A 19149-nucleotide genomic window follows, 5' to 3' on the forward strand; every position below is an offset into this window, starting at 1 on the left:
TGGCTTAAAACAACAGAAGTTTATTCTTTCATCGTTCTGGAGGCTAAAAGCACAAAACCAAGGTGTCCGCAGGGCCTCGCTCCCTCCAGAGGCTCTGGGGAGAATCCATTTCATGTCCCTCTCTGAGCTTCTGGGGATCCCAGCACTCTTTGGCATTCCTTGGTGTGTGGCCACATCTCTCCAGTCTTTGGGGGTGTTCTATCCACATGGCTTTCTTTTCTGTGTCTGTGTGGTCGCCCTCTGACTCACTCTTACAAGGTTACATTTACAGATCCCAGGGAGCAGGATGTGGACATATCTGTTTTGGGGGTGGCCATCCGTCAGCCTGTTACAATCCATTTAAGAGAATTCAGTAAGTGGTAGCAGGTAGACCAAGATGAAACATCAGAAGAGATGAGAATTATTGGGGGAAAAACTAATAGAGGAAACAGAAGACAACTTTAACACAACAATAGCAAATAGAACTGTTTGTTGAATGAATGGAATGAATTGAAGGGAGCTGAGGATGAGCTATAGTAGTCTGAAGTCCTAGACTATCTTCCAGGCCCCATAATAGAACCATGGACTTACTAAGTGTCTGCTCTCTGCTCATCACTGTACTGAACTCACCTCTTCACTTCCTAACCCAGTTTTGCCTCTAGCTGCGTCCTATTTAATAAAAGTCTCAAATAGTCTGAAAATGAATATAAAAATCAGGGATGTGTGTGTAAGGAGAGACTGAATATATAAATAGACAATGGCCAGATCATGTATGACAATATATTCAATAATTGAACTTTCTGGTTGAGTCAATCAGAGGTTCTGAATGTGCTTGAATAGGCACCTCACTGAACAGACCTTAATGCTTCTTATGGATGCAGATGGCATGTTATAATTTCACAAATATTGTTGTGGAAAGCTTTTAGTACCATACAAAATGGGCAGAAGATGCATGTGTCGGCTATGGGGTTACAGCCACCGTAGTAGCTATTGTTGAACAAAATGCCCAACAGGAGCTTGTTGTCCTATTATTTATTGCTCATAAAATTGAATGCAAACTCCTCTCATACTGCGGTCCCCCCACAACAGTTTCCTTGATTCTCTTAGTTGTTTAGATTGTGGATAAACAAGCTGTTGGCTGTTGGTTGGTTACTGAGGAGAAAGTCTGGAAGCAGCAGAGATGAGAAAGACAGCAGGCCTGCAGGAAATAGCCTCAAAAGAGCCTCCTAAGAGGCTATTGTGCCTGTGAGACTTTGGGACCACAGGACCCTCCACTTCTGTGACCTATGCAAGGTGGCAGTCACCATTTCCAAAGCATGGAGAAGACAATTTCCCTGAAAATAGCAAAAGGTTCTTTTGCCTCTGTCCCCCCCCAACCCCCCCACCCCGCCTTTTTTTTAAAATTCAAACATCCTTTTCAAGATCTGTTTAGGTCTTTTTATATCTGTGTTTAGACAAGCTGAACAAATGAAATTTACTCAACACTTCAAATGCAGGACCTTTGGTTGATCCCTGCATATTCTATGTTTTGAATAGGATTTTGAATTTGTACATCAGCAAGAATTCTGCCCTGAGAATGTATTTGTCACAAAGGCCAGAGACTGTTCTCCATCTCTCTCTCTCCCTTAGTCCCTCTTCCTTTTGGCCCATCCACACAGAAATTCTTGTCATTTCCCCAGCACTCTCATACCCTTTCTGTCTGAGTCTGCACAAGCTTTTCCTATCTCCTAGAATGCTCTCTCCTCTCAGCCTATCTAGTGAACCAAACAATCCTTTAAGGCTAAATACATGAGGGGGTTCTGGGAAGCTGATGCAGTAGGGAGCACCAGGAATCTGTCTCCTCACCTAAACAATTGCACAGGCAGAATCTGTCTAATGTAACTACAGTTGACCCTTGAATAACATGAGTTTGAACTGCATGGTTCCACTTACATGTGGCTTTTTAAAAATAATTACATAGTCAGCCTTCTGTATCCCCGGGTTTTATATCTGCAGATTCAACAAACCACGGATCAAAAACTATTTTCAATATGCATTTGGGAATCCACAAATATGGATGGCCTACTCTATGCATTGTTCTATATCCATTTTATATAAGGGACTTTGAGCATCTGCAGATTTTGGTACCCATGGGAGGTCCTCGAACCAATCCCCCGTGGATACTGAGGACAACTGTAAAGTTTTGGGGGAGTCAAAAGTTATACGTGGATTTTTGACTGTACAGCGTGTAAGGGTTGGTGCTCTGACTCCTGTTATTCAAGAGTCTACTATATTTTGGAACAGGTCCAGTTGTCATTGTTGGGTTGTTCTATTGTGCCAGGGGCTATATGAGATTGAGGTCAGGTTACTGACTTATTGGTGGGTGGAATGGAGCTTCTTTGGAGCATGTGAGGTGTGCCGAGTGCCCTAGGAAAGTCCAGAGTGGATCTCTGTGCAAGCTGTGGGAGTCAACTGCACCCTTCCTTCAGTTTTGCATGTTTTCATCACCTTGAATAGTTATCCAAAGAAGCCTATGACTTCATATGTTCTATTTCCTATAGAACAACTAGCCATATTTAAAGCTCAGGACCCAGGTGTGAAAAATTCAGAACTAATTTTAAAAATCATTGAACTATGGAGGGAACTTCCTGATTCAGAGAAAAAAATATATGAAGATGCTTACAAGGCAGACTGGCAGGCATACAAAGAAGAGAGAAACAATTCAAGAACAGCTAACTCCAAGTTAGATGATATCTTTGGAAAAAGAAATCATGCAAAAATGTTTAAAAACAAAAGCAATAATAAAAAAGAGAGTTAACAATGCTTGGAAAACTGATAAAACCTTGCTCAGCTTTTAACATTTTTATATCTGCAGGCTTCCAGGGAGCCAAGGATGATACATCACAGTTAAAGGTGAAGACTATGAAGGAAAACTGGAAAAAATCTCTCCAGTTCTCAAAAGTTAGCATATATATTTAACTTGCTGAAGATGATAAAATTTGTTATTACAATTAAATGAAATCTTGAGAAAAACAAATGGTTGAAGTTGGATGAAACGATCTTCTCCATCACAAAATGAAGCCCCAGTAAAAAGCACTGAGGAGTGTTATGTAGAAGATTGAGTTATGTTCATAAAGGATAGATGCAAGAAACCAACTAGGTCTCAATACCTGAAGCTGTTGTAAAATTAGAAAAGATAAAGTCGGTTAACACTTTGTACTTAATACCTTTTTTCTTTAGCCTATGGACTTCTGCCAGTTCAATATATTTTTGTATTAGTATCCTGCTTTAGATAACCCAACCAGATAAAAGTTCATTAAAAACTTATTTTGTGTTTGAGAACTACTGAGGATCAAAATAATCCATGAAATGTAGCAGTAATCATTTTACCTTGATAAAGATAAATCAGACTATCAAGTTTTTTTATACTTCATGACTGTGGAAAGAGTATTCTTGTTTCTTTATATTATGGAGGCAGGACTTTCCTATTCAAAAGTGTCCCAAATTATAGAACCATAGTGTTCTATAATATAATTGTGCATTTTTAATGAGCACACAAAACTCTTGTAGGTAAATTCCAATTCCTGAGTATAATTCACATTATAGTCAGAGTTGATGATTGTATATGCAAGGGATTGCTGATTTCATTTGCAACTTGTACGCAAGGGATGGAAATATTTATAAACCTTTTCTTCATTGTCTGTTTTCATAAAGTAAAAACTAGAAATTATGTACCAAATCTACACATAGTGTTTTATATTGCATAGAAGAAAAATTTTATGTTTCCTAATTATATGTTTTAAGGTGAAACATTTGTTTCTTCCCTTTTTAATAGGGATTTGTATTACGAATTATTTTTTCTTTCATGTGAGTATATTTATCCAGAAAGTAGAGGACTTGTCTGGTAAGTTTTAAAGTGAAAAATCTAAAAAACAAAAGTCTTCAAAGTCTCTAGACTTGGAAACTGTAATTTTAAAACATTTTATATAGTATCTAAAAGCCTAGCTTTTAGAGGGGACAGCTAGCTCTGGGCTGTGGGCCAAATCCAGGCCACTGCCAGCTTTTCATGACCTGTGAGCTAAGAATTCTGTTTACAATTTTAAATGTTTTTTTTTTTTAAAGAATATTTCAAGACACATGAAAATTAATATAAAGTTCAGTGTCCATAAATAAAGTCTTATTGAAAGATTCCATACTCATTCATTTATTTACTATTTATGGCTGCTTTGGGGCCAACAAATGACAGAGTTGAGTAGTAGCTACAGAGACTATGTAGTCTGCAAAGCGTAAAATATTTACTACCTGACCCTTTACAGAAAAAGTTTGCCAACCCATAGTCTATGGTATCGTGGACTGTGACAAGTGTTCCAATGTATTACTATGTTGGGATAGTTTTTTTTTTTTTTTTACAAACTATTTCAGAGGTTCTTGTTTTAGAGTCTTTATCACCATTGTCTTAAGAAGAAAGAGGTCAACTCACTAAAGAAACTAAACAAACTGTTGCCCCACAGTGTTCACAAGGAAAATAATTTTATTTCAAATTATGTTGCAGTATAGTAAAAAAGATCCATCTAGTGTGAAAAAAAATTACAACCCTGCATATATGGAGAAAATTAGAATGTGACTGCATGTGCCCAGGGAAAGGCTCAAAAAAGACCTGAGAAGACCTTTAATTTATACCTCAGGCTGATTTTCAGTGCAAACACAGACTACAGCAATTAAAAAAAAAAAAAGTTAAGCAAAAACAATAATGAAAAAACAGCAAACCCTGAGGAAGGAAATGAATCTGATTTCCAGAGTTGCCACATTAGATTCAAAGGTCCAGTGTTCAACAACAACAAAAAATGACAAGGCATACAAGAAACAGAAAAGTGTGGCTCATTGAAAGGAAAAAAATTAACCAACAGAAATTGTCCCTGAAAAAGACCTAATGGCGGATATACTAGACAAAGGCTTTAGAACAACTGTCTTAAAGATGCTCAAAGAACTAAAGGAAGATGTAGAGAAAGTCAAGAAAATTATGTGAGAAATGGGAATATCAATAAAAAAAGAGAGAAACTAAAAAGAAATAAAAAAGAAATTCTGGTGCAAAACAGTACAATAATTGAAAAATTTCCTACAGTGCTCCAAAGGCAGATTTGAACAGGCAGAAAAAAGGATCAGTGAGCTTAAAGATAGGACAACAGAAATTGCTTTTTTTACAGGTATGTTCTGGCCACTGCAATAAGAGGAAAACAATAAATGGGTTGGCATAGCTTATGTGGGCAAAACAAGGCTGAAAATTGTCCCCTGAAATTTTCCCCTAAGTGACCCTTCTGGAGTATGAAAATGAGAGAGAGAGAGAGAGAGAGAGAGAGAGAGAGAGAGAGAGAGAGAGAAGCTCTGCAGCAGATGGACTGCCCATGTCAGGAATGTGGCTGAATTCTTATAGTAATGTGATGGTTAATTTAATGCATCAACTTGGCTGGGCCACAATGTCCAGATATTTGGTCAAACATTATTCTGGATGTTTCTGTGAGAGTGTTTTTGGATGAGATTAATATTTAAATTGGTGGACTTTGACTAAAGCAGATTGACCTCCATAATGTGAGTAGGCTTAATTTAACAAGTTGAACACCTGAATAGAACAAAGATTGATCTCCTATGGGCAAGAAGGAATTCTACCAGCAGACAGCTTTTGGACTGGAATTGCGACTCTCGCCTGGATCTCCAGCCTGCTGGCCTATGTTGCAGAGTTTGGACTTGTACCTTCATAATCACATGAGCCAATTCCTTAAAATAAATCTGTCTCTGTCTCTCTGTCTCTGTCTCTGTCTCTTTCTGTCTCTGTCTCTCTTTCTCTCTACACACACACACACACACACACACACACACACACACACCCAGTTGGTTCTGTTTCTCTGGAGAATGCTGACTAATACATGCCAAGCAGCCAAGATGGGAGCCAATCAACCACAGCAGTATGTTGGGGCCCCATTTGAATATTTGTCACCTCTTGGCAGACATAGCAAATTACCCAAAAGCAGGAAGCCAGTTCAGGATGCAGCAGTGTGCCATCCCTGACTTCTTCCTCCCTAACCCTTCATTATCATTAATTCATGTAGTGACCAATCCTTTCTACTTCCTGCATTTTATCTCTCTTACTCCTACCACCCTAGTCTGAGGCATCCAGAGAAATCTGCAGCCCACCACACAGGACCCTTCACAGCCCAACCATTGCTAACTCCCAGCTTTGATCCCTGTCATTCCCAGCATTTGCTTGACATGCCAGCTGTGCAGAGAGCTCTTCGCCACTACTCGTGTAGTCCATGCATTTTTACGCCTCTGTCCTTTTCATTCACTCGACAAACGTCTAATGAGGACTGACCTAGTGTACTACCTGTACCACGTAGTTCCAGGCCTCCGGAGCTCAGAGTCTAGGAGGAAGACAGGCCTGAAGCAGATGAGCACAACCACTGGTTGGCAGTGTCCTGAGAGATTCACATGAGCTTCAGAGGGGAGGAAAGAAACAGGCGGTAAAGGCACGTCACGGAGGGTGGGAGCACCATGATTTCACACATGCTCTTCTTTCTGCTGCCTTGTGTCTCTTACCCAGTGCCCTTATCCCACAGCTCTATATCATCTCAGCCCGGCTAAATATCATCTCTCTATTCAGTAGAGTCTGCTGTAACCTCCGCTGTTCTCTCCACAGGCCATTCACTGCTCCCTCTCCAGCACTCCCTAATATTTCATATTTACCTTTTCCCTCATTTATCATGTCGAATAATAGCACCAAATACTGCTGGTTGTGTGTTTACTCTGTGCTGAACATGTGCTCGCCCCACAACCAGCCTGTGAGGCAGGTACTATCGTATCGCCATTGGCTCAGAGGGGTTAACTTCTTCGCTCAGCATCTCGTGGCTCGTGAACTTACTCACCTACCACCCCGATGCTGAGCACCCTGCCTGGCCCGAAGTAGATAGCTGGTAAATCTTTGTCTAGTGGAACTACGTTTTTCAAAGTGCACAGCTTTGCAAACTGAATGAAATGGAATAAAATAAACTAGAAGTGTTTGTCAGAAAAGCCTTCAAAAGCAGAGGGAGTTTGTTTCCCTTTCGCCATCACAAACGTTTCTTACCGTCTGGGGAGAGGGCCAGGAGAGGGCAGACAAGTTGTCCCCACATCATTACACGTCACTTCCACCAGCCGACACAATGTGGAACTCAGCAGCTGTGCCATTGGTCCTGGGAGAAGCTCTTCCTGGTGCTATGTCCCTCTCCCTTCTGTGTGCCAGCTGGGGTCTCTCCTGGCTGGAGCTGGCCCTGCCCAATGCCAAACATTTGCAGATAGGATTTGCAAACAACTGGTTCAAAGTTCTGAGCTTTTGTGGTCTCATCCAAGTGCCCAGCTGTGGGGGGCAGGCTTGTTTTCTTCGGCTACCAGCTCCGGGGTGGTGGAAAGTACACTAGACTTGGGCTCAAAGATCTGGGTTTGGATCTCAGCCCTGTCACTTTATGGCTAAGTGACAGGGGACCTCGGTTTCCTTCTCTGTAAAATGGAAATGATGAGTGTTCCTACCTCACAGGGTTGTTATGAGAAGTAAGAGGATACATATGAGACATGCTTTTAACTGCTTTTGTTGTAACACGTCAGAGATTGTCAGTAATTCAATGAAGGAAGAGTTCCTCAAGCCGCAGTCTCAAGCCATGCAGCCAGCATGGTGATTATGCCCAAAATAACAAACGCCATGATGTTTAGACAACACAGTCGGATTATCTGAGTTCGTTATTGAGATTCACACAACATGAAAACTACTTGTTGAGCTGATCGGACCATACTGAGTTATTTAGAGAGGCACCTTGGAACTAGCCCAGGATCTGGAGGCAGGAATTCTAGAAATGAATTTGAGATCTCCAATTTGTGTGTGTGTGACCTAAGCATTGCTTTTTCATCTCTAAAATTGGGCCTATAGTCTCTACTTTGCATGTGTCCTGTAACCCAACAATCTTGCTCTTGGATTATATCCCAGAGAAGTTGTCTTACAGTTATGTAAGGGGACGTGTAGGAGGATATTCATCACGGTGGTGTCTGTGGTAGTAGACAGCAGAGGTCCTGAAGGTTTTCACCACAGAAAAATGGGTAAGTACATGGTGGTGGGTACAGTTACAGAGTTCTGACAGCCGTGGGCTAGATACACATGTGGCAACATGAATGAGGCTTCAAAACGGTATTGGGTAAAAACATAAGAGGCAGAACCCATGCATCACAAATCCATGGACATAAATTAAAAAACAAACGTACACATACAACAAGAGAACATATATTACAAAGATGCATGCTTGTTACAGACCTATTCAAATGCATTAGGATGGATGCCTAGGAGAGGAGATAAAGAGGAGTGGAGATTAGTGATGAAGGGGGAAAATTAAACGAGAAAGAGCATTGCATGGACCAATGACAATAAGGGGCTATTAACCAAGAAGTATAATCAACTCAATTTCCTGCATCAGCAGTTAAAAATCCCTACCTCAAGGTGTTGTCAGAATTATATGTAAATTCATAAGAGTCCCTTGTACCATGCTTGGCACATGGTCGATGCTCCAGAAATGGCAGCTCTTTTTGTCATTCACTTATTGAACACATAATGCACCAAGTCTACTTTGTGCTGGACATTGCAGGAGCTACGGAAGAGACAAAGACTGAGCATCTCTCAGGGCCTTGAGCATGGCAGAGGGAATATAATAGCAGCAGGAGGAGGGAACCCTCTTCCAGGAAGGCAGAGATCATGTTGTCATACCCTCTCACTTTCCAAACTGAGTCTGAAAGATGTGACTTGCCCAGGGTCACACAGCAAATTAGTGACTGGGTTAAAGGGAACTGTTCAGGTCTCTAGGACCCTTTCCAGAGCATTATCTAACCCAATAATTCTGAATCCTAAAACACGGGAAGGCTTGTATCTTCTGTCCTACCTTTACCCCAACAATCCTCCCTGAGGCCCCTCCCTCCTTTATATACCCAGCTGCCTGCGCGCATGCATGTGTGTGTGTGTGTGTGTGTGTGTGTGTGTGTGTGTGTGTGTATGTATGTGTGTGTGTTTAATGGAGAAGTGAATTAATAGATTGTTTTGAAAATGCAGTTTGGTAGCTAAAAACTTTCAGAACAGGAGGTTGATAGGGAACAGGTAAAAAGGTTCTGAACCCCGGCAGAGATGACGCTCTAAGGAGTCACCCTCTTGCTCTTCTTCTTCTGGGGCTGCCTAGCTACTTTAGTGATCCCAGAAGCAACCCCTCCTCCAGCTCTCAAAATTGCTCCCTTGCAAATCTTACCACCGAAATGCCACTCCAAAGAGAGGGAGAAGTGTACCTATAATCCCCTTCTTGCATTTACCATCCTTGTACTCGTTCCTGCAATATCCTGTTCCCCAAACATAACAAGAGATCCTCCAGAGGAAGAGGAGTCTCTAATGAAGTGAGCTCTCTGCACTTTGATGGGGGGGATAGGGAGAACTCTGGGAATGGCTCGCAGGGTTTTGTGTCTCAGGCAGCAGGTCCTTGTGAAGGCACCAAGGGTGTGAGACAGCAGTCAGACAAGCCCTGAGAAGGAGGAGTGGACATAGCAAAGGGGAGGGACAGGTCGCTGAAGACTCTGCCAGCCTTGATTCACAGGGCTAGCATAGCCCTTCCTTCGATTTCAGGAAAACTCAAAAGTTTTCCCACAGATTTCAAAATGAGATTGACAAAGAACTGAATAACAGAGATTTTTCAGGACAAGCACGGTCAGTTATGTGTCAGATATGAAGAGAGATGAAGGGAAAAGAATTGTCTTGGTGTTTGGAACTCTTCCTCTCCTGGGGGTTCGTCACAGCCCTGAGCTGGGCTAACGGTGCTGCTCAGGAGAAGGATGGCTGCCATTTAATGAGCACTTACTCTGTCCCAGGCACTGTGCTAAGTCCCTACTGGATTGTTTCCATTTAGCTCCCACACAACAACCCTATGAGCTGGGTGCTATTATGTGACTGTTTTAGATGAAGAAATAAGATCACAGAGTTAATGACTTGCCCAAGATCACACTACTGGGAAGTGGTGGGAGCAGGATTTGAACCCAGATGGTCATACTCAATAGTCCATTGGCCTAACTGCTAAACAAAACAGCAGCTAAACCGTAGTCTTTGTCTTTAGGGATCCCCCAGCATGTGGGTGATTACGCGAAATAAACAAATCCTTTCCACTCAGGACAGGAATCCAAGTGCCCATTATTCAGTGCTCATTTCTCCTTGGGAATATTTCTTAGGGAAACGTATTCTAGGACAACATCAATCTACAGCTTCTGTAGCATACTTTTCTTTCTATATTCCCAGTATTAGCTCTAATATTTTATGGCATGCTCTCTGCTAGTTAAACAACAGCATGTCATGGAGTTTTATCACATCCAGCCTTGCATTGTAATTGATTTTCAGTAGTGGTTTCAGCACTCTTAGTAGCACCACCGCTAATGGAATATTTGGATGACATTATTGTAAGATATTTAAAGAGATTTTAAAACACAAAAACTAAATAAAAGCCACCACAATTATAGAAGATATTCTGCTGCGTGTACACCACAGCCTGGTTCAGACAATACTGACAAACCCAGCAAGGATTTGTTTACCGGCTAATGTGGCGCCACCGTGTGGCGAGAATGTAAACACCGTTCACAATTTACTTGGATAGTCAGCTATGAAATTGTGGGAACGGATGGATTTTTTTAATTCAGGAGAGTTGCATTATTTTGAAGTTGTACACGTAAAGTTAGCCTTTCTTAGTATCTCATATCACACTTTCAAATTAGCAGGGAGTCTCTAAAGTACAGTGTGGGTGATCTATAGATCACGGTTCAGGACTGCTCCTCTCAGCATAATCAAAGAAGCCACGTGAGGTAAATGGAAATTCTGGTAACCTGATATTAGATACATCACAGAGGGGCATTGGTTGCACGCCATTTGGCAAGTCCTCAAACACATGGTAACAGATTGACTGTAAGTGGCACTCTGAAATTGAGCCAAAGCATCTTGGGGCCTCTGGGCCTAAACAAATGTGAATGACAATATGGTGACCTTTCAGGAAAGTACCTGCAAATCGAGTGAATTTAGTCACAGTCACAAGCTTGCTCTGGCTTGGCAGGGTGTCTTACATATATCTGATTTGAAAGCCCATCCTCAGTAGATTGCATTGGTCAAACTCAGAGTTCTGGGAACACCTGCTGTGACCCATGCCTATCTCAAAGGATTGTTGTGAGGATTAAATGAGATAACATAGGTACAGCACACAGCAGAGGGTAGCACTCAATTTTTGGTTGCTTTCCTTTCACTATTTGAAATGTGTTTTATAAATTACAAAGTGACAAATGTCACTGGCAAATGTTCCTTGTTAGTGTGAGGTAGCTGGTACTGGTCCCGTGGAAGAGACCAGTGTTTCTCAAAATCTACTGTACCTATGAATCATCTGGGGATGTTGTTAAAATGCAGATTGTTTCCGTTGCCCTAGGGTGGTGCCTAAGAGTCTGCATTTCTAATAAGCTCTGGGGTGATTCCAGCCTACCCACTGCACTTTGAACAGCAAAGGGATAGCACAGGGATCTTAACCAATGATCTTAATGCATTAGAATTACATATTTGCATTGTAAAGTGTGGACTCCCAGCCTCTCTCTACATTAGATCTATTGAATCAGAATTTCCATGGGAGGGGCTCAGGCATTTACAGTTTTAATAAGCAACCCAGATGATTCTGGTGCTCACCCAGGGCAATTATTCTTCTTAAATCTGCTCTCCAGCTAATTCTGATTCATTCAATCAGCTGATATTTGTTGAGCTTCTACCGTGAGCCAGGCTTTGAATTTGGTGAGAAGGACAAACAAAAGAACCAGCAATGACAAAGCATATGCTAAATGCTGGGCATGGAGTGTTCTATGTGGGAGCCCAGGACACAGGGTGTGAGGATTCAGCCAGATTGTTTGGTCAAGGGCATGGAAGACATCTCTGTGGGATGTAAAGTTAGGACCAAGTTTAAAGGATGAATGGGACTAAGTTAGAACAACAAACATAAGTACAAAATAACATAACATGTTAGGAAAGACTTGGGTCCACCCATGGGAGAGGTAAATAACTATTCGTAGGTTAGAAAAGACATTAGGAAAAATATCATGAAGGGGTGCGAGGCTAAGGAGTTTGATCTTCATTCTGCAGTCTAGGTTTTAAGAAGACTCCAAATACCTGGCAAATAGCAAACACACAGTAAATGTTAGCCCTCGGCATTTTATTATTATTGTTGTTTTTGCCAGGTTTGTGGTTTAGGAAGATTATACTGAGCATGATGGAGAGGACTGGAGGGGACCTAGACTGGAAACAGGGCAAGTGGTCACAGACTATTATAGTAATCCAGTTAAGGAATAGAAAAGATATGAAGGAAGTAGGTTTTACAGGACTCGGAAGACCTGGTTCTTGCAATAACTTAAAAATTCATACCTGCATGAAGCAGTTTGCAAATTCCTTTCACATAAACTTGAGGAGGAGTCAATGTAAGGATTAGTCCAATTTTACTAACAAAGGAAACTGAGGCTCAGAAATAAAGTGACTTGTTTAAGGTCACATGACAAGTACAGAGGAGAACATGGTCTATCTGACTTCATGCCAGGTACTCTTGCTGCTGCTGCCCACAGGGTGCAGAAGATAGGAACCCTATATGAACACTGGGAAGGTTGGGGGCATCCCTCTTAGTTGGTGTATGGAGTGGATCGGCATGGCCTTGAAGGGACCCAGAATTCAGTCCTTGCTGCCATTAGCTCTATATTCCCAGATATGGAAACTGGGGAGCTAGAGTCCCCAACCTGAGGATTCTCAGACAGTTTGAGAGGTACCCAGATGTGGTGCCCAGCTTTTCCCAACACGGTCTTGGAGCTGATAGGCTAATGGAAGCAAAGCAGCAATAGCAGAAGTACAGATATGGAGCAGATGGTGAGATGAGTGATGAGGTTACCTTGACCCATCCCTGTCTTCTCTCTTTCAAAGACACACCTCTTCCTCCATTACATTCCCTCTCATTTCCTCCAGGACTTTCCATATCAATTAATTTCCAGCTCTCTTTAATCTCTGCATTCCCACTAGCTCCTTCCTCTCAGCCTTCAAATTTGCTCCAATCTTGCCCATCTTTAAAGGGTCACCCCATCTCAGTCTGCTATATCTCAAGCTACTGCCCTGTAGAGTTAACTGATAACTCCATTCATGCTTCACAGAGGGATGAGGTTTCAGTGTGGCTTCTACCTGCATTTGGGTAAGTTCTCTGATTATCTTAAGTTCAAAGTTGGCCTTCTGACTACTGTGGCTCCTGTTTAGAACTAAGAGTGGCTTACAAATTGATCTCTACGGCCATACATTTGTCCATCTGTTGTTTCATGGACTATACCTATGGAAAGTTTGTGAGGCAATGCCTCATACTCCAAGGAACAGTGATCAATTAGGAATTGGTTTGACTGCTATTGACAGAATAACCCAATTCCAGTGGCTTACACATATGATATATAATATGATATGATATGATATGTGATATGATATTAGACAGATAGATACCCTGACAGCTGTCTGTATCCATCCTTCCTACTTCTCCAGGTGTCTGTCCCTTTAGCCTTTCTCAGATAATCTGTTAACTGTGAATAACAAGAATGTTTATACTGACCAGCCGCTTCTTTTATTTCAAACCTAAATTGTTCTAAAGGCCATAATTTTATTGTGCTATCTGCAGATGCTCATCATCTTTGGTGAGGAATTTTGCATTGCCTTTGGGTCACCATTCAGAAGCACTAATCTCACACCATGGAGCCGGAAGTTGTGTGTGATTTTAAAAATACTACCAAATTCTTGAAATCAGCTCCTTTTATCATCATTTGTTCTTTCCTCATACAATCATAAAAAAAAAACAAAAAAACTGAGGTTTCTGTGCGGTTGAATTCCATGAGGTTTTTACTAACCCAGAGTGTGCGCGCACACACACTCACACACACTCATTGGGGCCATCCCAAGGAAAAAGAAGGAAAGCACCTATTGGTGATAGGCCCTGTGCTAGACATCTGGGTACGTAAAGGAAAACAAGATTCCTTGCATTAGAGGGCCTCAAAGTTGATTGTGAGAGATGAACTGATAATTTAATAAATCATAATATAGTTATGTTTTACATATATAACATTAAAGAAATACGAAAAGTGCTGTGGAGTCAGAGGGAGGAATTTGTTCTTGTGGGAAGGAGGAAGGGTGAAGGTTAATGAAGACTTCATAGAGGTTACAAGTTTTGAAATGGGGTTTGAAGGATGTCAGAATGTACTAGGCAGAGATGAATAGAAAGAACATTCCAGACAGAGGGACCAATTTAAAAAAAAAGAAAGGCAAGGACTAAGGACAAATTCTGGGAATGCTGAGTAGTGCAAGTGTTACTATGGCATAGGGTACTTAGGGTGACATGATAGGAAGTGGAGAAACAGGTGGGGGTCTTGGACAGAATTAGAAGGACTTGGACACCGGCCTTCCCATTAGGTTTGTTCCTATCAGCTATGTACTAACAGAAAGCTTTTGAGCCCCTCTTTTAGCTGTTATATTGGATGGACACTATTCCTTAGCCCTCTGTCTCTAGAATTGTTCTTCCACTTTCTCTCAGGTCCTTTGATCCCCTTAGCATAGCTCCTGATGATTGCTTCAGGTTTACAAGCTTTGAAAACTGTCTGGATTTGGTGGAATGATATTTTTCAGAAAGGATTTGATATTCTTCCTCTGGCCCTAAACAGGGCAGGCAATTGGCATTGATGTTTTAGACTTGGGTCAGTTCTGTCTGTTCTGTATCAAGGGAAGAGGATTAGATGTTCAGTATTTTTGAGTTTCACGTGCAATTCTGAAGGATTTGTAGTCATCACTTGAATGGGTGTCAAAGCTGGCCAGTGATCTTCCTGTCCAACCAGGGGTTATCTAACAAGATAAGGACAGAGTTGAGACCAAAACTCAGGTCTCCTGACTCCCAGTCCAGTGCTCTTTCTGGTGTGCTCCAGCTTCTGGCACTGCTTAGGCAGTTATGGGACAGACACAGACAAAATGGGGGCCATGATTGAGAGCTGGAGCTAAGGGAAGGCTGTTCCCAGAATGGAATTCTGTACCTCAAGCCAGACAGCAAGATTTTATGTTTTTTGATACCTACCTCCCTTTCTTCTGCAAAATGGTAGCAGCACCTACTTAATCCTCAGATGAAGCTGAGAGCAGGGATTGACGCATGGTAGTTTTGTTTTGTGATGGGTGAGGGATGATGGATCTTTGTTCAACTTGTATAATCTTAGAGTCAGAGTTGGAAGGAACCTTGGAGGTGATGTGTGGTGGTGATAGGCAGCCTCATGTGGTCCACTGAGCATGGAAGACTAGCTAGAGCCAGAGGTGAGCTTCCTGTCTTTGCAAATGTTCAAGCTGAGAAAGGATGTTCAAGCAAAAGGGACCCTGCTCTAAAGGGGCTTTCTGCACAAAAGTGGCTGGATGGGAGACTCCATTTTTCCGGCTTCAGCACACATTTTCTCTAACACCGGCTCAGTTGAGGTCGCAGGGAAGTTGTGAGGCGTTAATCATGTCAGATATCTTCTCAGCCAACATCACGAATTGCTAACAACAATCGCCACCATTTATTGCCTACAGCGCCAGGCACTGTACTTACTATCTAATTTTATATTCAGGATCGTGGGAGGTACGCTGAACGATCCTATTTCTCTATTTCTCAGATAAGGAGTATAGGTTTAAAATTTTGCCCATGGTCTCCCAGGCACAGAGCCTGGATCAAATTTAGGCTTATATGATTCCAAAAGCTTTTTGTGGCTTTTCTTTTTCTTCAACTCGTTTTTATCTTGCTCCCAAAGAAAAGGGAGCAGCTTCGGAGCTCCGTTTCCCGATGCTTCGGGAGCTGAAGGGCGACCAGCAAAGACGGTAGTTGGCGGCCCTGCCGGTGGGGAAGTGGGTTGGACCCTCAAGGCCCGCGGGGGGTTGTGGGCCGGCCCTTCCGTGGGCGGGGCTGGCGGGCCGGAAATGGCTCTGCGGCGCGACGCGAACTGGGAGGGAGTTCCTGACGCGGCGTCAGGACTCCCTGAGGGCCGTGGCTTGGGTTTACACGCTAAAACTCCCTATTCCCGGCGTTCTGCCGCCGCAGCCTCCCGGGACGATGGTGGCCCGCCTGCTGCTGCGCGCCTGGCTCCGGGGCCCTGCCGTTGGCCCAGGAGCACCCCGTCGGCCCCTCAGCGCCGGCTCCGGGCCGGGCCAGTACCTGCAGCGCAGCATCGTGCCCACTATGCACTACCAGGACAGCCTGCCCAGGTGAGCCCGGCCTGCCGGTTCCCGTTGCCCACCGCCAGCCCAGGATCGGTCCCAACCTCACTCCAGTCACGACTCTTCTACTGAGCCCGCTCCTGCCCCCAGACCCCTACCTGGGACGCTGCCAAATCCCCCAGTCTGAAGTCCTGTCACTTTCAGAATCTCCTGGCACAGGAACCTCAGAAGGGCGCAAATTCTCTTCCAGAACGCCCCACAGCTCTCTCAGATTCTCCATCTTGAACCCTTAAACTCTCCAATAACTCCATTTCCACCAGATACCCTAAGAGTCTCTCACATTTTTTCCTGAAAAATATCCAACCTGCATACGGTATCTCCAGCACCACTCTAACCTCTCCAATTAGGGTGTCCCCTGAAGTGCTTTCATGACTCCCCTACATTCCTGCCCAGAATATGGACAGGCCAATTCCTGATACATAAGTTACCCTCCCTCAACTTCTCCCGACACTCCACCGTCTTCATCTGTTACTCAGAACCCTCAGCCCACTCCCCATGCCAACAACACAGTTCTTTCAGCGCCCCATCAGCCTCCCAAGCACACTCAAGTGTTCACCTTACCTTCCCCCAGGTCGTCAGCATTCTAACTCTAGGCTTCATCTGGAAACCTTTCACCCCTACCAAACCTTCTTCAACAGCCCCCCTAAAATATCCTCCCTTACCCACATTACCCCTGCAACTTCAGCTCACCTTCACAGAATTCTAGATACCACCCTCAGTACCCTCCCAAATTCTTCCTCAAAGTAGATCCAGAGCCCACCCAAATTCTGTCTATTCCTCCTCCCCATAGGCTGGCTACCCCCAACTTCTAAAACACTTCACCTGGAATCTACTTCCCCTATGAAAACAGTCCCAGTAAGTCTTCGTCTCCCCTTCCTTCACCCAGTATTTTCCTTAATCCCAGCCTTTGAACTCCCAGCCTTCATCTGAGCTGCCGGATTGCCTTTCTCCAATGTTAGACATTTCCCCAAATTCGCCCCCTAAAACTAGACTACCTTCTCTACTCACCAGCTACTTCCTGGTGCGACATTCTAAATGCGTCTCCAAGCTTCTTCTCACTTCTTTTCTCTCCAAACTGCCATCAGAGATCTCCCAGTCCAGGGGCTGGAGGCCAGCACTCCCTACTCTATGAATAGAACAAGATTCCATCACAGGCATCACCCCCAACTATTAAGTTGCTGTTTTTCTCCACATCCAGGAACCCCTTAACCCACTGTCATCACTGCCCACCCCCCACTGTCTCAGGAAGATTATCCAAAGTGATAACTTGAGAAATTAGAATGCAGACATCTAAAACAAATTAAAATGAGATTGTCCAGCCCACTGTTTAAATTTGGCAGGAGGAAGGGAGAGAGGAAGAAAAAGTATCTTGTGCCTGTGGGATAAGCCTTGGACTTGCCTCCTCCTTGATGGCCTGTGTGTGGGGGAAAGGTGAGAATGACAGAACCTGACTTCCCTTGCCAAGCCCAGCGGCCTGTATGTGGGGGAAAGGTGAGAATGACAGAACCTTCCTTTACTTGCCAAGCCCAGCAGGCAGATGGCCTTTGACTTTCTGCCAGGCCTAGGTTCCACCCAGGTTTAAGATCAGAGGGATTTTCTCCATTTTAGAATTGGGAAGCTGGGAAGGATATTCAAGATCATTTCCTCCAGCACACAGCAAAAAATCTGTAGGAATCTGAAGCTACAGACAATAGCACTGAGTCATCACCCATGTATAACATTAAACAAGGACTATCCCTCCCCCCAGGCCTCCATTCCCTCAGCTGTAAAGTGGGAGTTAGATAAAATGAGAGTCCCTTTATTGCTGAGATCCTAGACTGGTAAAATGTGTTATCTTTGACACTGATTTTGATGTCACACTTAGTGAAAAGCCTTGGTTTTGAAGTCTGGTAGAATTTAGTTTCAGAGTTTGGATCTTACACTCTGTAACTTCAGGCAATTCAGTTCAATTCTTTGAGCTACAGTTCTTACCTGTAAGGTAGGAATGGAACTAACTCATACTTCATTGAGCCATTGTGAGGGTAACGTGAGATAAGATGCCAAAAATAGGGAACTATCCTAATTAGTTGGCAAGGGGAAGGACTAGTCCCTTTGTATCAGGTGGTCCAACTGGATATCCCTTCTTCCCTCCCTCCCTCTTCCTGTTCCTAGCATATCACTGCTACCTATTGACCAAGTAGGCTTGGATTCACTTTTTTTTTAAAAGATTTTTATTAAAATAGTATAGCTAACATACAATATTATATTAGTTTCAGGTGTACACAATAATCATTCAACATTTATATAGCTAAAGAAGTGATCACCATGATAAGTCCAACAACCATCTGACACTGTACCATGCTATCACAATATTATTGATTATATTCCCTATGCTGTAGATGACATCCCCATGACTTACTTGTTTTATACCTGGAAATTTGAACCTCTTATTCCCCTTCGCGTTCCCCTACCCCTTTTTAAATTTTTCAATTACAGTTGACATTCAATATTATATTTTAGGTATACAGCATAGTGATTAGACATTTATATAATTTAAGAAGTAATCCCCCTGACTAGTTTAGTACCCACCTAGCACTATAGTTTTTACCATATTATTGACTGTATTCCCCATGCTTTACATCCCTGTGACTATTGTAACTACCAATTTGTACTTAATGCTTTCACCCTTTTTACCCTGTCCCCCAACCTCCTCCCATCTGTCACCCCAACAAATCTCGTATCCATCTGACACCATACATAGTTATTAAAATATTGACTGTATTCCTTATGTTATACCCTACCTCCCAACAACTACTTTGTAACAACCAATTTGTACTCTTAATCCTTCCCTTTTTTCGGCA

The 19149-nt window shown here is 42.9% G+C and overlaps 1 protein-coding gene, 1 long non-coding RNA gene and 1 pseudogene across 2 annotated transcripts in view; 2 read left to right on the forward strand and 1 right to left on the reverse strand.

The window, feature by feature from the left end:
* LOC141572105 (uncharacterized) lies at window positions 1–17803 on the reverse strand. Its single transcript, XR_012497226.2, has 4 exons — window positions 17318–17803; window positions 7076–7259; window positions 6326–6446; window positions 1–325 (listed from the first exon to the last, which is right to left on the reverse strand). It is a non-coding gene; the product is annotated as an uncharacterized LOC141572105 (long non-coding RNA).
* LOC141572483 (transcription factor A, mitochondrial pseudogene) lies at window positions 1421–3072 on the forward strand (annotated as a pseudogene).
* The window catches only part of CPT2 (carnitine palmitoyltransferase 2), a 20491-nt gene continuing 17354 nt past the window's right edge, over window positions 16013–19149 (forward strand). The window contains exon 1 of the mRNA XM_019742834.3: window positions 16013–16297. Within this exon, the coding sequence (XP_019598393.2) occupies window positions 16146–16297 (152 nt within the window). The 5' untranslated portion in view covers window positions 16013–16145. The remainder of the gene's footprint in view (window positions 16298–19149) is intronic.

The sequence above is a fragment of the Rhinolophus sinicus genome, chromosome 14, assembly GCF_057876585.1.
Source record: "Rhinolophus sinicus isolate RSI-liver-muscle chromosome 14, RSI-T2T, whole genome shotgun sequence".
NCBI classification, from domain to species: domain Eukaryota; kingdom Metazoa; phylum Chordata; class Mammalia; order Chiroptera; family Rhinolophidae; genus Rhinolophus; species Rhinolophus sinicus.